The following is a 20,646-nucleotide window of genomic DNA, read 5'->3' as shown; positions in this document are numbered from 1 at the left end:
AACGCCTGTTAAGTGAAGGGTGAAGGGAGCAGCCTCCCCACTGCCAGCAGAGAAGCCGGGTCTAGCAGGAGGCAGCCCACGCGGCCTCTGCAGGCTACCACGGCGCCTGCCAAAAGACGCTAACCAAAACCCTCCAATACTGTGCTCACGTAGCTGACAGAGGTGGGCTCTTTTTTTTTTTTTTTTAAAAAAACAGAAAATTTTGCCAATATATCCAAAGCGAGGCAAGCTCACTACGTGGAGGTAAAGCCATTCCTACAAGCCAGAGTCTCATTTCAGACTGGCCTCTGTCTGCTGACACAGAAGAGCAGCTGCAGTTCTGCAGGGAGCACCATTTCAAAGCCACTTCTCCTCAAGACAGGGCTGTAATAAACTCAAAACGTGGCTGCTCCAACAAGACATTTGTATGCACGGTGATTGTGCTGCAGCAAGAGGGAGAGGGGGAGAACGCGGCAGGCGTGTGTTTTGTTTTCCCTTCGCATCTGATTATGCTCATTATTAGGCACAAGAGGACAGGTGTATTCTCCAGACGCAACCTTACAGACTGGATTGCTCCTCTCTGCTGGACAGGTGGTGAGTTTTCCACTCAAGGTCTCCTCCAGCGCAGCCGATCAACTCACTTACAATCAGAGCAAGGCTGAGTAACCCCAGCTGGAGCCTGACCCTCCGCCTCGCTGTGCGGCACGCTCTTCCAGCCAACACGCTGATGAGCCGAGGTGGTGCGGGAGAGGGGTACCTGCGAGGGCTAAATAGGAACGTGGGGCTGAGGAAGCCAACTGGGTAACGTGCTGAGAAGACAAGGATAAAACCTCAAGACGCACAGCAATCTTCTTCAGTCAGAACCGCCCGATCACAGCTGCATCCCGGGCTAACACGATGCAGGAAGCGCAGACGTGGGCATGCTTACGTACGCTCCCTCATAGGCCACAGACCCGCTGCAAGGAGCCTATTTTACCCCCTACATGCAAGCAGGCAAGACGACCGAATGCTTAAAAATAAGCTTCCCTATACCAAAATCCATCAGAGGGAGTTAACCTCCTTTTCCTCCCATTTACGCTATCGTGTTCTGTTACACAAATCCTTTCCATCTGCTTAAGAGAAAGAAAAGGACAAATATACTCACAAAAGAAAAAAGTAAAACAGACTCTGCTTGCCACCGTCCCCCAGGAAAGCCATTTATCTACACCTGTATTGGGGCAGGGAAAGCACACGTGTGAGCCCGCACGCACGCACCCCTCAGAAGCCACCTCTACTCAAAGAGTATGTTCTTTGTGTAGCTACCTGCACCTCACCTCTGCAGAAAACAACAACGCATTCGTAGTGCTGCTCTAATCCCTGCCCTGCCATAGGCAGGGCACTTAACACGTCACTTCTGTTTGCCTCTGCAGAGCCTTTATGCCAATACCATCATCCCGCGATTAGCGCGCCACAGTACAGCATTTTACCCTGCCTATTCACAGGCCGGTCCCCGATCACAGATACAGCACCTACCTTGCACGTGGGGCCGTCCAGAACAGGAGACAGAACCCCCGCGTCCAGGACCTGCTCAGAAAGCCGACTCTGGAAACCCAAGTCCTAAAGAAGAAAGCAGGAAAGGATCAGTGTCTGATGAGCACGTGCAGGTTTTACCAGAGATCCTGACAGATTAGAGCAAAATCCTAACACAGCTTGGAATCCACACTCACCATCCCACTGACAGCAAGCCTTTTGTAGCACTAGATATTTGAACAGTTAGAAAGGTTTACAGGACATAGGAGATGGCTACACAAAGACTCAGGCCCGCGTCCAAGCATAGGTCGTATCTGTGCTGCAGACAGGCAGATGGCTCTGTTAGTGGCTTGACCAGCAGCGAGGTGGGTTTTCTGTCTTTCCCAAGGTGCAGAGGCACAGGCAGGCAAGGTGGTTTACGCAGACCTGCCTGCTGGGACGACGGCAGACGGGGGCTCTCAGTAAATCAGGATTCCCTACGGGCTCGGCCGCTGGGAACGCGCAGCGCAGAGGCTCCCTTCACTGACGGTCCCCGAGGAATCTCTCCCCGTGAGGCCAGGGGACTGCAATGCCACAGAGGGAGGACATCATGGGACCGCGGGGCGGTAAGCTCTGTCACGCTACAGAGCATGCTTCCATGCCACTGACCACAGCAGGCAGGGGTGACACATGGTACGTCCAAAGCAAGCAGCAGATCTTCCCCAGCCTCTACTGCTCTCGTTTCTGATACTGCTGCAGACTTGCCGAGATTCTTCCTAAAAGTCAGCTCCTGCGAGTCGCTCACAAGCTATTCATTCTCCGAGATAATTCTCCCTCCTGGCAGAGTCTCTGGGGGTCCTCGCACTTGGCTGCGCACGCGGAGCGCGTGTGTCTGTGCGCACACATGCCCACAAGCGAGCACCACAAAAGGTATTGTCTGAGGCAGCAGCCACTTGCCAACACGCAGGCTGGTACTAACACCGATAAATAACGATATTCTCAGCCATTTGCTGGCCATGCTGCCCCTGCTCCCACTGGCAGATGGCAATGGCATTTTCCCGTGGAGCTGAAGAGATGCTGACGGGCATCTCCCCCCGCCATCTCCGGGCTACCCTCCTGCGCGCTCTCCCTCTGGGACCTTCAGGAGCCAGGTCTCCCGGCCATACAGACTCCCCTTAGAAAAAGCTGCTGAGCCCCTTAAAGCATAATTTTTACATTGCTTATTATTTTTCCTTTTTGCAATTATCCGAGTACAGTCCCAGCTCTAAGTGACCTACTTTTCCAGGGATATTACCTCACCCACAGACAGAACCTGCTAAGCGCAGGATGACGTTGCTGGCCTGTGCCACGGCTGTAAGGTCATTGCTCAGCCGTTAAGGAGCCGGGCAGTCAGACTGCAAGAGGTGGGCATAGCGTTAACTGGCTGCACGTTCCCAGAGGAAGAGGAAGCCCGCACCCAAGGGACGAGGAGCTTTTAGTGACTCACCATAGGCTGAATCAGCTCACGGTCCGAGCGGTTAGAAACTTGCAAGTCCTCCGCGCAGTCGCTGGTCTCGGATGCCTTCGAAAGCTGAGAGGAGATATGCATTACAGCCTGTACGTGCCTTACCCCTGCAGCTTCACCTAGGCATTTCCAACAAGACGACAACTGATACTGGGAAGACAAGTCTGGCCTCTCTAACGTAGGGAAGCAAAGGTGATTGAATGTCACAGGAAAGACACTAAGGGTGTGACCCACAAGACAAGCACAAAACACCACTTCACAGAGGTAAAGGACTGGGGAAGGAGGGCAGGAGATGGGACTGGGGAGGGCAGAGAAGTGCTCTTCAAATATCCCTGATAAAGGGCGCTTGCTTACTGTCCTCTGCTCCTTCTGCGAGGATCTCTGCAGCTCCGAGAACTCCCCAAATGGGCAAGGCCGCACGGAACAGTACCATGGTCTTGAAAGGACTTTAAAGTACACCTCGCCATGCCCAACCGCAGCGAGGACTCCTGTGTTCCCAGCCATCGTGAAACAATACGTAACCGTTCAACGTGAACACCCATGTAGCCCTGCCGACTTCAGCAGAACTACCCAGATGCATCAAGCAAGCATGCAGGTGAGTGTTCGTAAAAGCAAAGCTTTCACCTTTAAGCTCTTCAGGACAGAGCATGTTTTCCAGGCTCAGTTTTATAGCTCCTCGTTTCTTAAAGTCGTGACACATCAACGGAACTAGAAAAATCAGGATCAGCAGGAAGGAAGCTAGATTGGAAAGGGAGAGTTTTTCGGATCTCATATTGCTAACGTTTCTGGAAGACACTGAGTAAGAGTGGATAGCGTGCGGCTGTCTGGCACCCCAGCTGCAGGGGCCAGGCCATTAACCCATCTGCACCTTGTGACACTGAGTGGTTCTTCTCCCGCCAGAGACTGCACAGTCAAATACCCTGGGTCAGCTGAGTGCGGTCAGCTGCTTGCCGGCTCTCCTCCCAGAGCGCGCTAGAAAAGCAGCGGGCAGACTGGAAGGTACTATGCTCGACGGACTCGAGCTACGGCTCTGGAGCCAGCCCCGAGGTGCCGTCCTTCCCCACTCCGACCTCGCGCCTCCCTGTCACACCCTTCCGCAGAGCTGCGAATATCGCAGCTGGCAGCTCACTTTACACTTTTGCCCCATCTCTGCGTAAGCTGAGAGAAACAACAGAAGGAGAGAAACAAAGCAGCACGGACAGCTGGGCTTGGTGTGAGCTTCATTACGAAACCTGCTTGCTTAGTACAGATGGCAGCACTGAAAGCTGAGACTCATTTCTCCTCCAAGACTCGAAACACGCGTCACGGTTCAGGGTGTTTGCCTCTCGGTTGCTTTGGACAGCCCTTTGCGTATGCATACAAGAATGAGTTCCTAGCTCCGTACCAAAAAAGATGCCGATCTGGGAGTTCAGAGCACTTGTGCCCCCCCAGGAACACCCTGCTGACTAGGAAAGCGCTTACGCCGACTTAACAGAAAACGAGTAAGTGCTCGAAGAGCTTTCCTGAATCAGGGCCTTACAAAGCAACGGGAACAGCCACAGCAGCTTCCGCACCAAACCCAACCCATGCAGGCAGGTCTCTTACTTTGCCAGCATCCAGCCTGCTGTCTGTTTTCAGATCAGCTGCCGCTTCTTCCCTCATTTCGTTCACTATCTTTTCATCAACAGACACGGTGTCGACAGTGGCAGCCAGGCTCGCCAGCTGATCTGCCTCAGCAGCTTCAGCAGCTGGAGACGCAACTCGAGGTTGCCCAGGACCGCCGGGCACCTCTGTCCCTGCTGCGCTCCTCTCCCCCGGAGACCGTGGCAGCTCATCAGCTGCGGAGACGTCACCTTCCACCTCAGCATCTCCCTTGCCCAGTAGTTCATTCCCAGCGAGTTTCCCATCGGACTCCTCCTTGTTCTGGCCAGACAGGCTACTGTCAGCATCTCCGGGAAGGACTGGAACTGGAGTCGGAGGGCACGCAGCGTCAGAATCCAAGGAAGACTCTCGCCCTTCTTCAGCGTGTCTTGATTTTAAAGACTCCTTCTAGGCAGCAAGTCAAACACAATTAGAGCTACAACATTCTTTACCTCCTCTCCGGGAGGATGCGGGGGTCAGAAATAGCACGGGTTCTCCTACAGCAGGAAGCAAAATCGCAAAGCTTTGGGTGACTTCGAGACCAGTCTGGTTTCTTTTCATACGGTCCCTTTCAAAGACAGGGAACTTCATTAAGACAACACACACTCATTTCCTGGGCTCAGACTTTTGGTTTTTCAATCTGTTGCTTTTTAACTCACAGGGTCTCAGCGGACAAGAGTCAGCAGCGGCTGCTGCAGGAACCGTCGACCCCTGGGAGCACCCTGCGTGCTCTGCACTATGCCCATTTATGCTTCTGCATTGAACCTGTTCAGTGAGGGATGGGAATTTGCAAAAGACTACTACTGGACATTTAACTTCTGCCTGAAATTATAACCAGAGAAGAGCAGGCAGGATGCAATCCTCCCACCTTCCGGCGGGACAAACCTGAGGGCAGGCACTGATTTAAGCCTCCGCTCTGAGCTCAGAGCCAGACCGTGACTAGCTAACACACTAGACTGAGAAATGGCAGAACCCGCCGGCCTTGGGAAAAAGCAATCCCCAATTAAAACTTAGTCACCCAAAGGTTCGACTGCCTCTCCCAGCAGTGGGGAGGCCCACAAAGCTCACAATAAAAAGCGCGATAGCCAGGAGGAAGCAGGAGAAGGTTCCCTCATCAGTATGCAAACAAAACTGCTAGCACGTCCTACTTTCTCGCTGTTTTATTAATGCTGTGGTATCTTGTCAAACATTAGCTGCATCCTGTGTACAGCGTGTACCATACACAGACCGCATATTTTAACGACGCATTTTTATCAAAGTGCAACTGGAACGCTGTCAGCTTTCAACCCGGAGCTGCGGCAAACGGAAGGAACGTCTCCTAGCACGTCATTTGTCTGAGAGACCTTCTCAGGGCTGAGAGCGCCATCCATCAGGCTAGAGAGGAGGACAGAGAAACCAAATCGCTGGGTACTTTCCAAAAAAAACTGCCTTTCAGAGCCTCACCTGCCATCCGCCGAGTAATAAATGAAAGCTTATGGCCCCTTTCCACTTCGGTGCCTGGTTAGCAGAGGTTCACAAACACGCCACTGAATCACTAGCCAGCCACACGAGGCTCTGCAAAGGCCTTGATAACATCTTTATTCCAGCACCCCCGAAAAGTGCGTGCGAGAGGCACTTCTTTAGTGTTCCTCCAGCGGAGGAGTCCTCCTTACGCTTCCTTTTATCTGGGGATGAGGGCGTCTGGAAAGACCGGTCGCTAGCTGTGCTCCCTTTTGGACGGGCTCGTTTTAGAGTTTTCCTGAGGACCTCTCCGCAGGACATCTGACCGTGCCCAAGAACAGGTATGCCAAATGACACCAATCAGGATTCTTACGCTTCAAAGTGGTACACGGGTATTTCCCCTTCGAGGGGCACAGACCCCGCTACAGAATATACCAATGTATCCAGTAACACGGTGCACGCAAAAAGATTTTTCTCCAGGCCAGTTTACCTCCGTCACTAGAATATCCCAGAATAATTTCTTTAGCTGGTGGAATCCTATTTTAAGGACAGATACAGACAAAACTTTTGTTAACATTACACCTTAACGCCCACAAATGCAACTCTCCAGAAAAGGGAACTATGCCAGTCAGACACACAGGTGGAGGAGGAGGGAGGTTTTCCTCGTGCAAAAACGGACGATGGGTTTTCTACGGATTTCGGAGCTAGGACAAGTCAGTCAGGTTATAACTGGCTTTACCTGACCTTTTCACAAGCTGTAACACGTTTTACCTGCAGCTGAGTGACACTAACTGATGTGAAATTGCTGCCTGTCAAATCATTACTTCCAGTGATCAGCCTAAGTCTGGAGAAAAGCACATCGATACCAATGGGACCAGGTTTTGGAAAGGCATCTGACCCGGAGACGAGCAGTCAGTATGAGCAGCAGCCACCGAAACGGAATCCTACTCATTCCAGGAAACGGGATGACTATGTCCCCTCTTCGGGCTTTAACAGGTTGAAAGTGAGATAGCGCAACAAAAAAAATTCACGTTCTTTCTACCTTTAAAAGGGAAGAAAAGAGGAAAAAGAAATCTCATGCTGCATACAGAAGGCCTTTGCAAGGTGATGTGCTCCCCCCTTGCTCACTGATTTTGGGCTGTTCTCAGGCGCAGCAGTACAGAGAGAGGGTTAGGCTTGCCAGACCTCATCTGGGTAGCATTTGCCCGTGGTTTTTGAGTTTACGCCTCTCTCCGTGCACGTAATACTTTAACCAGTAAAAGAAACAAACCAAGCAACTATCAGATCCGCACCACAACACCAGAAGCTGCCTACTGCATGCAAAGCTTCAGCGGCATCATGCAAGCAGGACGGTGACGTCAGAGCCACTCATCACCTCTCTCAGGCTGCCAGCTTCCTCCGCAGGACTCCTTCGGTGCTGGAGATCAGCTTCAGCGACATCAGCTAACCGGCTGCCGCGGTTTTCCTCCTCTGCTTTGCTGTCCTCCTGGTGGGTGGGGGAACACATCCACTAGCAAAAGTCCTCACACCACCTTTCCAAGCTGGTAGGGTCACCCGCCTGCGACAGGTCACCGCCCTGCGTATCACCCACTGCACGCACCCCTGGAGCTTTGGAAAGCTCTCCAGCTGTGCAGCTTTCCAACCCGCGCTCAGGAGCTCACAGGCCCAGGCTCCCGAACATCGAACCGTTCATGCTCTGCATGCCGTACCGCTGCCGCTTTTCCTGCTGGCCAGCTCGGCGAACTCGCTGTTCTACCAGACTCTTCCCAGCTCAGGACTCCCCACCGGCCGTGGCTCACTACGGCAGTTCTCAGCCACGCTCCCCCAGCACGGGAGAGAGCAAGGCTATGAACACAGCAGCCTTTCCTCCCCTGTCGCTAGCCATCCCCGCGCTGGTATTTTATGGATGTCTTTGTTTCCTGGGAACCAGCAGCACTGCTTCCGACATACATCTCTGCAGTAACGCACACGCTGTATTGCGCAATGTTTATTTACAGAGACAGCTCCCTTTCACACATCTCCATCTGGTAAAGAAGCCTTGCACGGCAATTTCCCACCACACAAAGGACCCCCTTGACTCCCAGTGTTTACCCAGAGATCGGCCTGTACAGAAGGCAGAGTACTAAACCTCCCAAGCTGCAAGCACTGCGTCAGGGGATCACTTCTGCTGCCATGGGACCCTCTCCCCAGGCATCTCCCCAGAGATGCTTCCATAGCTTTTCCTCCTCTTGCCCCTTCCGGCGGTACCCCAAAGCCCTTTTGTATTTTAGAGCAGAGTCTCACACGTCTGCAGCGACCGCTCCAGCACAGGAACTCAGAAGGCAAGAAAGCGGGGTTCAGGTGAGAGCTAACCCCACGAGCAGCCAAGCCAACCAAGGTGCCTGGAAGGGGCCCTCTTTCCAAGAGTACATTCTAACTACTACACATAAACCTCGCTCCTCAGATGCTCTCCAGCATCTGACCCGGGTTTCGTTTCCAGCGCCTTTTCCCCAGTTAACTTACCCCAGAAAAGCCCACTGAGGGGGGGTAGCATTTCTTTCCATCTCTCCTCCCTCCCTCTCCCAGACGCTCGTGCCATCTTCGATGCAGCCTCCGCTCTCACCCAACAGCCTCGCGTCTCACCAAGTCACTAAAACCACGTGCTTATTTTCTTTGAATACAGGTGCTCAACCCTGATCCACAGGCTACACGAAGCCAGTTTTTTTCACCACTTCACCCCATTGCTGCTTAGATTTCCCCCCTCTAGGGGCCTGCTGTACGAATCCTTTCCTCCTCGCCCTTTTGTAAGGAGGCTGGAGAACGGCTTGGGCTGCAGGCTGAGGCTCGCTCACAGGAGCGCTTTTCTACTGCCATCTCATGGAGCTACAAGTGAATTATATTTTCCAGTGGGGCACTAATATCTTATCAGGACTAAGATATCGCCCATCTGGGTTAACAGAGCCCGGCTGCTGGGCGGCAATTGCCGTTTCATCACAGATTCCTGAAGCCTTGCCGCAGCACTGAAATGCCAAGACAGCTCTTTGTTCCTGGACACGTTAACATTTCAGTGACGAACTGGGCCCCGCCAGGCTGCTCGCTCTTTGGAGATGGCGGAGTCGGGCCTTTCTTTTTCACATCTACTTTAGCGTAAGCCTTTGCAGTTTCTGCCCAGCACCGCGAATGGGTTCTCCAGCAAAGGACTTTACAGCTTAATTTTCGTATGCTGTGAAAAGGATAAGGGAAATACTGTGAAACGCTTTTAAAGACGTTAATTTGCCTTTCAGATACTGGAACAGAGTTTTCAAAGCGGTGAGAAAGGATTAATGTCAGCGCAAACAGTCGGGCCGAATCACCAGAGCCGCTTGCAACGCACTTCCCATTGTGCCCTTGTCATCTTAAGCCTGATCGCTGCTAAGAAAGCGCGGGCAGAGCGCCCACACCCGCAGGGAGAGCAAAACGTCTGCACAAGGCCACGCGTGTACTGAACTCGCTGCTGACGCTCTGTGTCTGAGCCACGGCATTTATCAGCAGCGCAAGAAAAAAGAAAACAGGTTTTAGGTTGCCACAGAAATGTGGCCACGCACGGTCCACATGGAAGCTTCTAAGATTCTTGTGGAACTGAGTGACAGCGCAAGAATGGCGTTTCCAGAGTACGTTCCCCCCTCCTCTCCCCAGTGCCACCATCGCAGCTGCAGCTGAGAATGAGCCTTCTTTCCACACGCACTAAAAAAAAAAAAAGCGATGAGGAAGCAAACCGTTCCTCTTCCTCCCACAGCAAGCGCCGCGGCACCTCTCGGATCTGAGACCCTCTCCTTTCGGCTGTTCCTTGGAAGAGCCGACTTCCAGCTTGCCCATCGCACCTATATGGCTCTAAGTTTCTCTCTTTCTTCATTCAGAAAGAAACAAAGCTCCACGCTGTGCAAAGATGCTGTCTCCTCAAATCCCATCTACCAAACCGCAGGCATTCTCCTTCAAGCACGAACCTGCCTTCGACACCCACGCTGCTGTCCCCCGCAGACTGCAGCTGGCTTCTCATACACTCCCCTCACACTCCTCCCAGCCCTGCTCCGGGCTGTTCCTGCTCGTAAGTGACACACGAACCTCGTCCCTCGGGCACCTCTCCTGCGCTCTCCCTCCCCAGCCCAGGCGCTGGCTGGGCAGTGCCGCAGCTCCTCTCCTGCCCGGGCAGTCTCTCCTGCCCGTCTCGCATCACCCGCATTCTTACCTCAGAGTCAAAGCTGCCTCCCAGGGCGCTGACATCCACGTGCAGGTTTTTCAACAGTCGTGCTGCCCCACGGAGACTCTAAAGGTATTGAAAAAGGAGATGGCCAGCGTTGAGTTCTGACCTCTGCAGTCCCACAGGCCGCACAGGAGGAACGGGGGGTTCCTGATCAGTGAAATAAGGCAGCAGAGCCATAGCGATATGCCAAGGCAACGAGCCTACAGCCAATTCATTTCGGAAATACGTGGTGGCAGACGTCGATTTACAGGGAGTACAAGGAGAAAACAGGATTAGATACTCTTTGGTGACCAAACACCAAACAGAGGAAGTGCAGCACAAAGTAAGGCCCAGAGTCAAATGAAACCGCCACGGTCAATCAGCCATTACCAGGGGAGCATCACGGTTTTCCATGCCTTGAGGCTTCACGCACTACGGTTACTGACACGCGTTAAGAGCCAAGGCGCACGAACTACCTCACTCCCGCTTTCTTCCTCTTCGTTTCTCCCTTCACCTAGGGCCGCTGTGTTCAAGGAACTCTTCTCTTCGCAGACCAAGCCCAGCAACTTCTTGGTCTGGCTGGGGGGCTTACAGGTCTCTGCAGGCTGTGAAGTCAAAAAGAAAGGGAAGTGAGAGGACAGCCGAAGAGAAAGGGGAGATGCAAGCCCACCGAGACACCGGCCAGCAGCAGGGAAGCCGCTGAGTTCCGAGAAGGTGCTCAGGACTATGCTGCTACCCTTGGTCTGCGAGAGCCACGTCCCGCTGGGAGACGATGCGTTCTTTATGAGGCCACGCTTTCCCTTACACCGAGGAGGCTCCTCTCCTATAGAAGCACATCCGCAAAACCTGCCTGCGCCTCAAAACACTGATTCAGTGAAGACCGTAATAAACCACAGTGTTTGAAAACACCAGTGACAAGACTTAACTCAGCAAGAAGAAAGCCTTCAGTGAAGGTGTTGATTTGTATGTTTTGCACATATATTGTTTTGTTTTCCTTTAAAAGATCAATTTGTTACCACTTAACACGTTTGTTTTGTTGACCCAAAGGTCACATTCTATAAACAATCATTCGACATGATTGTAAGTCTTGCGTTCATCCAGAAAATTGTTCTTTTTTTTTTTTTTTACTCTCAGCAAATAGTTGAGTGAAAATATTATTTATTAGATTACATTTGGACACAAATCAAAAGTTTTACTAAAATGAGCTTTTAGTTCATTTAGTTCAAACCCAGACTTTTTTCCCCCCAACAGTAATTGAAACAATTCTTTCTTTAAAGCTGCTAAACCTAGCAGAAGAAAGCTCGCCGCAAATTTAGCGCTGGGCTCCCTAGAAATAGCAAAAGAAAAGAAATACGGTGAAAGACAGAGTAGGGAAGTGGTTTTTTAACCACTGACAAGAGATCACAAATACTGTCATTTAAGCTCCTAAGTACCACCACGCCCGTGACCTCTTGCAGGGCGCGCTGTCCAGGGCCTGTTCCCCGGGAAGACGGAGCCTTACCTGCGCTCCTCCTTTGGCCGCGAGGCTGGAGTCCACCGAGCTCCCCACGTCTGAGTGCAGCGACCTGCGAAGGATGCCGGCCGGAGACGCCGCAAGGCCACGCAGCGGGGCGAGGTTCCCCAGGGGCGCCTGGACGGGTGCTAGCAGGGTGCCTGAGGGCTGGAGCGTGCAGAAGGGACTCACTGACGGGAGAGCACGGGGGCACAGCTTACGCTCCTTGTTTCAGAAAGGGAGACCGCGCTCCCCCGTGCGAACGCTGCCTGCCGATACTGAGCCCACCACCGCTGCAAAACTGCTTGCGAGACCCCACACCCAGCAATCGCCAGCACGTGAGACGTGTAAGGAACAGCGGTTTGATTCACTCACACATTTTGTCTTCCAAAGACCCATCCGAATATGGTGGCTTACTTTACAGCAGTGAGGCGATTCGGAAAAATCAACGGGCGTTACTCCAAAACCGGAGCGAGAGAACAACAGGAGCCACGCTAGCTCACACATCTGCACGTACCCCCACACAGCACCCTCTAGGAGAGGCTCCTACCCAACATCACACACCCGAGGCAAACCGGGCAGCTTCGCCTCCGTTTGCCCCGCTACTCCGCGCAGCGTGAAACGAGTGAAGTAGAAACCGCTCTGACGGCAAGAAGCCTCCTACTCTCCACAAGCTGCAATTACCATCTCTCTTTAGACCGAAATCCAGGCTGCTTCCTCGCCCCCCACCAGTGGAAAAGGTAGGGGCAGCGGAAAGCAGCTCTGCTGCAGCACGTCCCTAAGAAGCTCCTGAATAGACCTCCCCCTTTCAAAGCACAGCAAGAGCCCTGGGAGCCAGCCAACGTCCTCGCCTCTGAGCAATGCACGCTTGACATCTCACGTTCCCTTCACCCAGAAACGTGACCGTTCTGCTTGACCTCGTGGAATCCCCCACCCAAGTCGTCTCACCCTGTGATACGCTGCACAGGTTAAACTAGAAGCAGACGTATGCCAGGGTTTCCTTTGTAGCACGCCAGTACAGCCAAGCGCTGTCGCTTCAGCAGAGCGTGTGCGTATTCGGAAGTCACGGCTCCTCTACTCCGCGGCCATACAAGATCACAGGCTGAAAACAGAGTTAACTCACTCGCACGCTGAGGGATGGGGAGAGGGAGATGAATATACGCTGATCCTTCTTCCACCAAGTCATTGCCGCAGCGATGGTAACAGGATAAATCACACAGTCTGGGCTTAACTAATTCTTTCCTACAGATGGCCGGTAACTACCTGTGTGCAGCAGAGGATGTCAGCTGTCCTTCGGCAAAGATAAACTCACTTCCATCGGGCTAATTAAAACTTTCAGGATAATCTGCAGTTTATCTGATATTTATAGCCATAGTTCTTAGCAGCTAGCTGAGCGCTACCACACGCTGGTAATTAGAAGCCTGAGCGAGCGATTTGGTGGAGCCGCAGCCGGGTACCAGCAGCAGCAGAGCAAAGCAATTCGTTAACATTACACACAGTGACCTTTCAGTTCATTTTTTTCTTCAGAACGGGAGATTTGGTAAGTTCTTACTAAATTGAGGCGATTACTTATGGACAAAGACAAACCAACCCGGAACATTCTTCCCAGTGAAGGGCAGGATCCTGCTATAGGCAACGGAGGGAAAAAGTTTGGGCAAAACAGAGCAAAACACTCCAGCTATTCACAGAGGAAGAAGGAGAAAATTACTTTTATAGATGGGCCCCATCACACCTGTAAGCCATCTTCATAGAACCGTAGAATGGTTTGGGTTGGAAGGGACCTTAAAGATCATCTACTTCCAACCCCCCTGCCGTGGGCAGGGACATCTTCCACTAGACCGGGTTGCTCAGAGCCTCGTCTGCCCAACTTGGCCTTCAACGCTTCCAGGGAGGGGGCATCCACGACTTCTCTGGGCAACCTGTCCCGGTGCCTCACCGCCCTCCCAGTGAAGAATTTCTTCCTTGTATCTCATCTAAATCTTCCCTCTTTCAGTTTAAAGCCATTACCCCTGGTCCTGTCGCTACAGGCCCTCGTAAAAAGTCCCTCTCCAGCTTTCTTGTAGGGTGCCTTCAGGTCCTGGAAGGCTGCTAGAAGGTCTCCCCGGAGCCTTCTCTTCTCCAGGCTGAACAACCCCAACTCTCTCAGCCTGTCTTGGTAGGAGAGGTGCTCCAGCCCTCCGACCATCTTCGCGTCCTAAGACCACAACGGCAGCGGCCCAAGGACTAAACTGCGCTCAGACAAGTCGGTACTGCACCCACCTGCAAAACAATGGCCTGTAACCACTGGGAATACTCCTCCTCTTGTTTGAGAAAGCTAATTTAAACTTTTTCCCCTTTTTCTTTCATTTAAGAAGGAAGAGAGTCCATTTCTCAAGGTACTGGCCGTGGACGCAGGAGAGCTGACTGCCACTTATGGTTTCTTATATCACCTTAACCAACTCAATCACTCTGGGACTCGAGATTCAGCAAGCAAAATTAAGCTAAAAACAGCTGAATAAGCTATTCCCCCTCAATTTAGATTGTGGGATCTCCAGGGAAAAGACTATAGTATGCTTACGACAAAGAGTCTTAGGGCCAAAATTAAAGATGATTTTGCATTTGATGTTGCCGTCCCACTTGATTTACTGCCCATCACCCGTTTTTCAGTTCAGCAGGCGCTTCGTGTCCTTGCAAAACTCAAACAAGGTGCCAGTTGTGCAGCGTTTGCTGTGCAAGGAAGGCCACAAACAAAGGCTTTTTCAAGCCACCTCCTGAGCTTTAGGAAAACCACTAAAACTAATGCCACATCTGCTTATGTGACCTCCAACAGGATGCTTTTGCCCGTTTTCTCCTGAAAATGAGCTTAGAAGCAAGATTTCACACTCTCAGCTCTCCAGAAACATTTACAATGGAAGGGCCCTCACAAAGGACTGAGTCCTACCTCCTTCCCGCCTGCTCCTTCACCAACCTCTACTTTGCTGTACCTCCCCGCAGTTCCTCCGGTTTGGGTCATCTCCGCTTTCGTGTGCGGACGGAGGCTGTTGCTCCCCTGGCACTCAACCCGCAAGTCTGCTGCGACTTTCTCTCCCCGCACTCCAGGAGCTTGACCCGTCCTTCCGTTCCCTCTCTCCGCTTCTCTCTGTGCTCCAGCACCATTAGGCTTCTGGGCAGCGCATTCCCCACAAGAATCCACCATCGGACTAAGGCGTTCAGGTTCTGGGCTGAGGCCTTTCTCACAGTCCTGCAGCCTGTGGCACAGTTTCCTACCCTCGGAGCTACACTCCCTCTCTGACTGCCGGGCAGGACTTAGTGTCTGAGCCAGGGATGACCCCAGGAGGGGATGAGGCGGTAGAGGCTCTTCTGCAACGGCGTGCACATCCTTCTGTCTCCCAGCCTCGTGGCGTGGAGAGAAGCGACGGCTCACTCCCAGTAGCTGGGGTGCATTATCGTTATGAGAACTGGCTGAATCGCTGCTATCGTACTCTGATATCAAACCACTTTCTTCGTCGTTTCTCCAGCCATCTTCAGCAGACGAACAAACATGTTCTGATGTAGGATCCACTGCAGAATGAAGATCCACATCGATTCCTCTCTTTGCAGCTACCCCTTGGAAGCAGGGTAGTACATCTGTGATCTCTTGAGGGTCTGCGGAGCGGCTCTCTAGCGTGTCATTGCTACTGCCTACTTCTATATCTGCTCCTACTTCCATCTGCTTCAAACCCTTTCTCTCAGGTCTGCTGATGGTCTCATTGCTCTTGTATAGACTGATGGCTTGACCCAAAGCCTCATCTCGAACTTTTCTCTTACTTCTACGCTCGGATGCCTTGCTGTAGGATCTCAGCTCTTCCTGAGCATATGGAACATCAGCTGCCTCCTGCAAACCCCAGTCATCTGTGGGACTGGCATCAAAAAGAGTCATTTCATCGTTCCCGCGGTAAAAGCTCTCTTTCCCTCTGGCTTGCCACATGCCTGGACTTCTTTCCACATCCCGTTCCAGTCCTGTAGATTTCTCTCTGACTGAGAAGTGATGACAGGGCTTATGGACACGCTCACCCATCTCGTCCTTCATCTTCCACTTTTCTTTTAGCTCTTCATCCTCAGAGAGTAGGATTTTGTCTTCAAGGGCCTCTATTAGAGTTTTGACTTTCTTAAAGTCTTGTGAATAGGACTTCCTTGACACACACAAAGGTTGCACCGGTGGCCTAACCTCTAAATCGACAGACTGTGAGTCAGAGGAGTCAAGACAAAGCTTTTCTCGCATTTTTAAAGGTGTATCTTGGTCCTGGGGGGTGTCTACGTCAAAGCTGCTAAAAGAGGAGCCTTTTTCTATCATGTTCTCCGCATCAGGTGAGGTCTGGCACGGTCTGCTGAACTTTGAAACGAGCAGGGGATGCAGTTTGTTTGGCCGTGTGCCCGCAAATCGCCTCCCCGAGTCACTTACGTCTGACGGTCGCCTTTTGCCTTCGTCTAGGCAGCCTTCCTCTCTAACCTGGCTATCTGGATCTGACTCAGGACTCTCCCGCCCGGGGGGCAGAACGGCGGAGGGCATTTGACAAAAGGATGTTGAAGGAAGAATCCCTGGCTGCATTCCCTAAGCAGATAAACATTAGCAAATAACTAAGACATATCACACATTGCTATATACACCCTTACCTATCTAAAGTAGAGATATATACTTATTTAGTACACAATTTATATATAAATAGGTGCGTAAGTTTTTGAGCACTTGAAGTTACACGTATACATATAAAAAGAAAACGCTCAAATTGAAGGCTTGAGGCTTTCCGAGTCGAAGAGGTCTATGCCTCGAGCGACAACACAAGGCACCATCTTTCCCCCGGAAGATTTATCCCATCACTGCCAAATGGAAGGTAGGGATGATTTGCTATCACTTGGGATATAAAGGGAATTTGGTTACGCTTGCAGATACCAACAGCAAAGCAGACTGACCTCACACATCTAAACCCGTGTTCACTGCATGTGTATCACAGCGACACATGCACGGACACCGCATAAACACCATTTGTTGTCCTCTCCAAGGAAGGAAATCTTTCCAGCACTCCAAATATCTGCTGCTAAGAATAGCACCAGCCCCCTCGGCTGGTGCCGTATCCTTCTCAGCAATGGCATCGCAGGGCTGTGGCACCCCCACTCCAGGTCTCTCCTCCTAGACCAAAACTTCCCAACTTTTGTGGGTTTTGTGACCCCGCCCTTGTCGGATTTTCATCAGACTCGCAACCCTGCTGGACGGGATCCCTTGGCAGGGGATCGCTGTTCCGATCCCAAAGCGGCAACAGCACAGGATCACCCTCTAACTCACGGCCGCTCGCTCGTCCTCCGCCCAGCCCTCTTGCTCCTCCCAGAAGCGCTGCAAGCAGCAGAGCCTACTTACGGTGGGTCGCTTCAGTGACTGCTTCTCCTTCTTGTCTTTCTTCTCTTTCTTTTCTTTCTTCTTCTTCTTATCTTTTTTTTTCAAGCCGCCACGCGCCAGCAGCTTCTCTCGCTCCTGAACGACAAGCTCTCTGTAGTGATCATCACAGGGGTGGTCCCACGTGGACTGGCCGTTAGCAAAGTTGAAGTAGTAGATATCACCAGTGATGTCCTGGCTGCAAGGCAACAACAGGATGAAAAGGGAAAACGGTGTTTCCCCACCCGCAGGAAGCACATCTGTTGTGGCGTTACCCCCTCCCCGCCAGCCGGTACCCTGCTCCGCCACCTACGTGGGCAGCAGACAGCAGGGGACGGGCAGGAATCTAACAGGACAGCTGCTGACAGAGCTCTCACCAGGGCTTCCACTCGGGCGGTAACGGGGCCACGATGCCTTCCCTGGCCAGCCATATCAGCTCTGGCTCCTTCTCAGGGTCAATCCCGATCTCCCGTGCAAAATCCTGGATTTCTAGAAAAACAGAAGAGGAACCTGTGGAGACGGTCTACACCAGGCACTGCACAACAAAGCCGCCCTCCTCGGCTAAAGCAACGGGCACGCTGGGAAATCCTGACCCCGAAACGAAGCTGCTCAAAGCTGCTAACACGGCCCCGTGTCAGCGAGCACGTCCCAGCAGGCCGGTGAAGCAGGGAGACAGACCGAAACATGGCATTTATCTTTGCAGCCAAAAAGCTAGTTTTTCAGCTCTGCCTCCTACGAAATCCCATTTATTCTACTTTCTCCGCCCATGCTCTCCCCAATTCCTGTTTTCTTAATACACCTAGAAGCGACTCGCACGCTTGAATCCCTTATCGCAGCTCCTGGGAGGACGGGCATCGGTGTCCTGGTTTCGGCTGGGATAGAGTTAATTGTCTTCCTAGCAGCTGGTACAGCGCTGTGTTCTGGATTTAGGGTGAGAACAACGTTGCTAACAGACTGATGTTTTAGTTGTTGCTAAGCAGTGCTTACACTAAGTCAAGGACTTTTCGGCTTCTCACGCCCCGCCAGCGAGAAGCCGGGAGGGGGCACCGCCAGGACAGCCCACCCAAACCGGCCGAAGGGCTATTCCATACCATACGACGACATGCTCAGTATATCAACTGGGGGGCGGCGACCGCTGCTCGGGGACTGGCTGGGCATCGGTCGGCGAGTGGCGAGCAATTGCGTCGTGCATCACTTGCTTTGTATATTATCATTATTGTTATTAGTATTTTCTCTTCCTTTGCTGTCCCACTAAACTGTCTTTATCTCAACCCACGGGTTTTACTTCCCCCCCCCCCCCGATTCTCTCACCGGTGCGGGAGAGGGGAGGGTGAGCGAGCGGCTGTGTGGCGCTCAGTTGCCAGCTGGGGTTAAACCACGACAATCGGTTACCTTGCTCGCTGGGAATGTACGTCTCATCGTAATTTTCTTCCAGGATGAGCTGGTCACCAATGCGCACCATAGCTCCTGCCATGGCTCCCTGCACCTGGTGGCATGAGGGAAGCAAGACAAAATCAATGATCAAACACGCTCAGATAGGAACAAAACTTCCTCATCACGCGGCAGAGCCCCACGGGAAACTCGGCACCGGGGCTGTGGAGGGCAACGAGGTGCGTTGGGGCTGCCAAGCCTGGGTGCAGACGGGAAGGGCAAAGACCAAAGGCAGCCAGAACTGATGGATTCTGGTAAAGGCAGGAGGACACAGCTAGAAGCGCCGAGCAGCGAGCTGCAGCTCAAAGTGAATTACCAGCACAAAGGGAGGGGAAGAAATACTGCATTATTTACAAGCACGTTCCCCCACCTCCCCTACAAAAGGCAGAGGCAGCCGGGACTTCGTTTTGCTTTACGATTTACTCATTTGGTAAGGAGGAGATCGAGCCCACCACGCAGGGCACGGCCGGGAGCTCTCCACTTTACAGCCCGACACCTGCCCCGAGGCCAAGGGGGAAGAAGTTGCCCCGGTCACAACACCCGCAGCCCGAGCCACCCCGAAGGAAGGAAAACACCGACAGGGCAGAGCTCCCCGCTCTGCTTACGGTGCTCTTTCACTGCACACAGCAACACCAAACCAAAGACCCTCCACACACACTTCATAGGGGCTGTGGAAACAGGGAGCAGAGCTGAAGTGGCACGGAAGTTATAATCAACCCCCCCCCCCCCAGGCTTTCAAGCTTCCACAGAAGAGATGAGCACTTGCTTCGGGGACTTTTTAAACAGGCAAAAAATAAGCTGAAATGAGAAAGGGAAAAAAGCACGCGAGAGAAAAAACAGTTTCCCCGGAGCACAGCACAGCCTTTTGAGAGCAGTCTCTGGGCTGCGTCAGCACTGCCCGGGGACAAGGCAGCTTCTCACCACACCCAGCTTGCCCCGGCCTCCCTCGCCTTCCCGGGGGACATTTCGGAAGCTATAGAAGGATCCTAATTTAACGCGTCCCACCTCTGGAGGATTGCTTCGCTATTTAACTCCAAGAGCGCAGGCAGTGACTTAGTCCTGCCGCAGCTGGGTCCTTACGACCCGTTCACCACAGGTTTAGGCAGCCGTCAGTCGATTTCCCCAGCCCAAACACCCCCGGCCGTGGCCCTGCACGGCCGCGTTTGGCCAGCATTAGCCTCACACAGCCGTGTGGGGAGCCAGGTCAGGGGGCTGGGCAGGCTCCCCGCAGCTGCACAAACGCCAGCGCCCGCGCAGGGGAGGCTGGGAACCCACGGCAGGAGCGAGGACGGGACTGTCCCTTCCGGTCCCGCTGCTCAAACACCCAGTGGGACGGCAAGGTCAGATACCCGACCCCCCCCCCAAAACGCTCAACGCATAAAGCGGGCCCGTGCTTTCCTCATGAGGTGCCTGCCAGGTGCCCAAGCAGCGGTAGGAGCGGTCCGAGCAGCATTAATACACCAACGATGGCCGCCGGGATCCACGCGCCGCTGCCTGCAATCGAGCCTTCGCTGCCCTCTTCACCTTCCCCTGCCCTCAGCCCGCTCCGCCTTTAAACTCTTATGTAAAGCCAGGCTCAGAAGCAGCAGTTGATCCTGGCGGTTTCCAGGCAGAGATCTTCTCGGGACACGCCGAGCGGAAACAGCACCGCAGCCCCCGCCGCCGCTGCCCCCACCAAAGGCACCCGGCTGAAACGTTCGGATGCGGGCGACTCGCTCGAGGCCTTCTGTTCTTGTCTTCCTCCGTCACGGCGCCGTTTCACCCCCTTCCCTCGCCCCTGGCCTTAGGGCCGGGAGGGGAACCGGGCACCGGGCCCTTCTCTTGGAGGTGCTGCTTCTCCGCGCGGGCACAGCCGTCAGGGGGGGCTCCGGCGGGAGGGGCGCCAGCCCGAAGCCGCGCGAGAAGCAAGGCTTGCGAGGAGGAGAAAGGGCTTTCATTAACAGGACGCACAATTTAAGAAAAAAACCCCGCTTTTTCCACCCATTTTCTGACTGCGCAGGCACGACAAGAGGCTCAGGCTGCTTTAAGACTCCCGGCTGCGCTGCGGCACCTCCCGCCGGCTCCAGCAGCCCCGGGCGGAGGGAGGAGGGAGGGCGGGACGGCGCGGA

The 20,646-nt window shown here is 53.2% G+C and overlaps 2 protein-coding genes across 4 annotated transcripts in view; both read right to left on the bottom strand.

The window, feature by feature from the left end:
* CEP164 (centrosomal protein 164) overlaps window positions 1-20,646 on the bottom strand; it is a 41,209-nt gene that overhangs the window by 20,429 nt on the left and 134 nt on the right. For 2 of the 3 annotated variants that reach the window (XM_076358354.1, XM_076358355.1), the window contains exons 2-11: window positions 18,500-18,593; window positions 17,485-17,596; window positions 17,093-17,306; window positions 11,731-11,889; window positions 10,706-10,834; window positions 10,236-10,313; window positions 7,407-7,517; window positions 4,556-4,999; window positions 2,954-3,037; window positions 1,492-1,575 (exon numbers count right to left, since the gene is read on the bottom strand). In XM_076358354.1, coding sequence (XP_076214469.1) covers window positions 1,492-1,575; window positions 2,954-3,037; window positions 4,556-4,999; window positions 7,407-7,517; window positions 10,236-10,313; window positions 10,706-10,834; window positions 11,731-11,889; window positions 17,093-17,306; window positions 17,485-17,596; window positions 18,500-18,581 — 1,497 coding nt within the window. In that variant the 5' untranslated portion in view covers window positions 18,582-18,593. The remainder of the gene's footprint in view (window positions 1-1,491; window positions 1,576-2,953; window positions 3,038-4,555; window positions 5,000-7,406; window positions 7,518-10,235; window positions 10,314-10,705; window positions 10,835-11,730; window positions 11,890-17,092; window positions 17,307-17,484; window positions 17,597-18,499; window positions 18,594-20,646) is intronic. The other variant, XM_076358356.1, reaches the window with a different exon arrangement.
* On the bottom strand, window positions 14,621-16,249 carry LOC143170379 (uncharacterized). The gene has a single exon (XM_076358623.1). The coding sequence runs from the start codon at window positions 16,247-16,249 to the stop codon at window positions 14,621-14,623; it is 1,629 nt and encodes a 542-aa protein (XP_076214738.1).

Source organism: Aptenodytes patagonicus, chromosome 23 (assembly GCF_965638725.1).
Source record: "Aptenodytes patagonicus chromosome 23, bAptPat1.pri.cur, whole genome shotgun sequence".
NCBI classification, from domain to species: domain Eukaryota; kingdom Metazoa; phylum Chordata; class Aves; order Sphenisciformes; family Spheniscidae; genus Aptenodytes; species Aptenodytes patagonicus.
The sequence above is the reverse complement of the archived record's forward strand: the minus strand, read 5'-3'. Positions and strand labels throughout refer to the sequence as shown.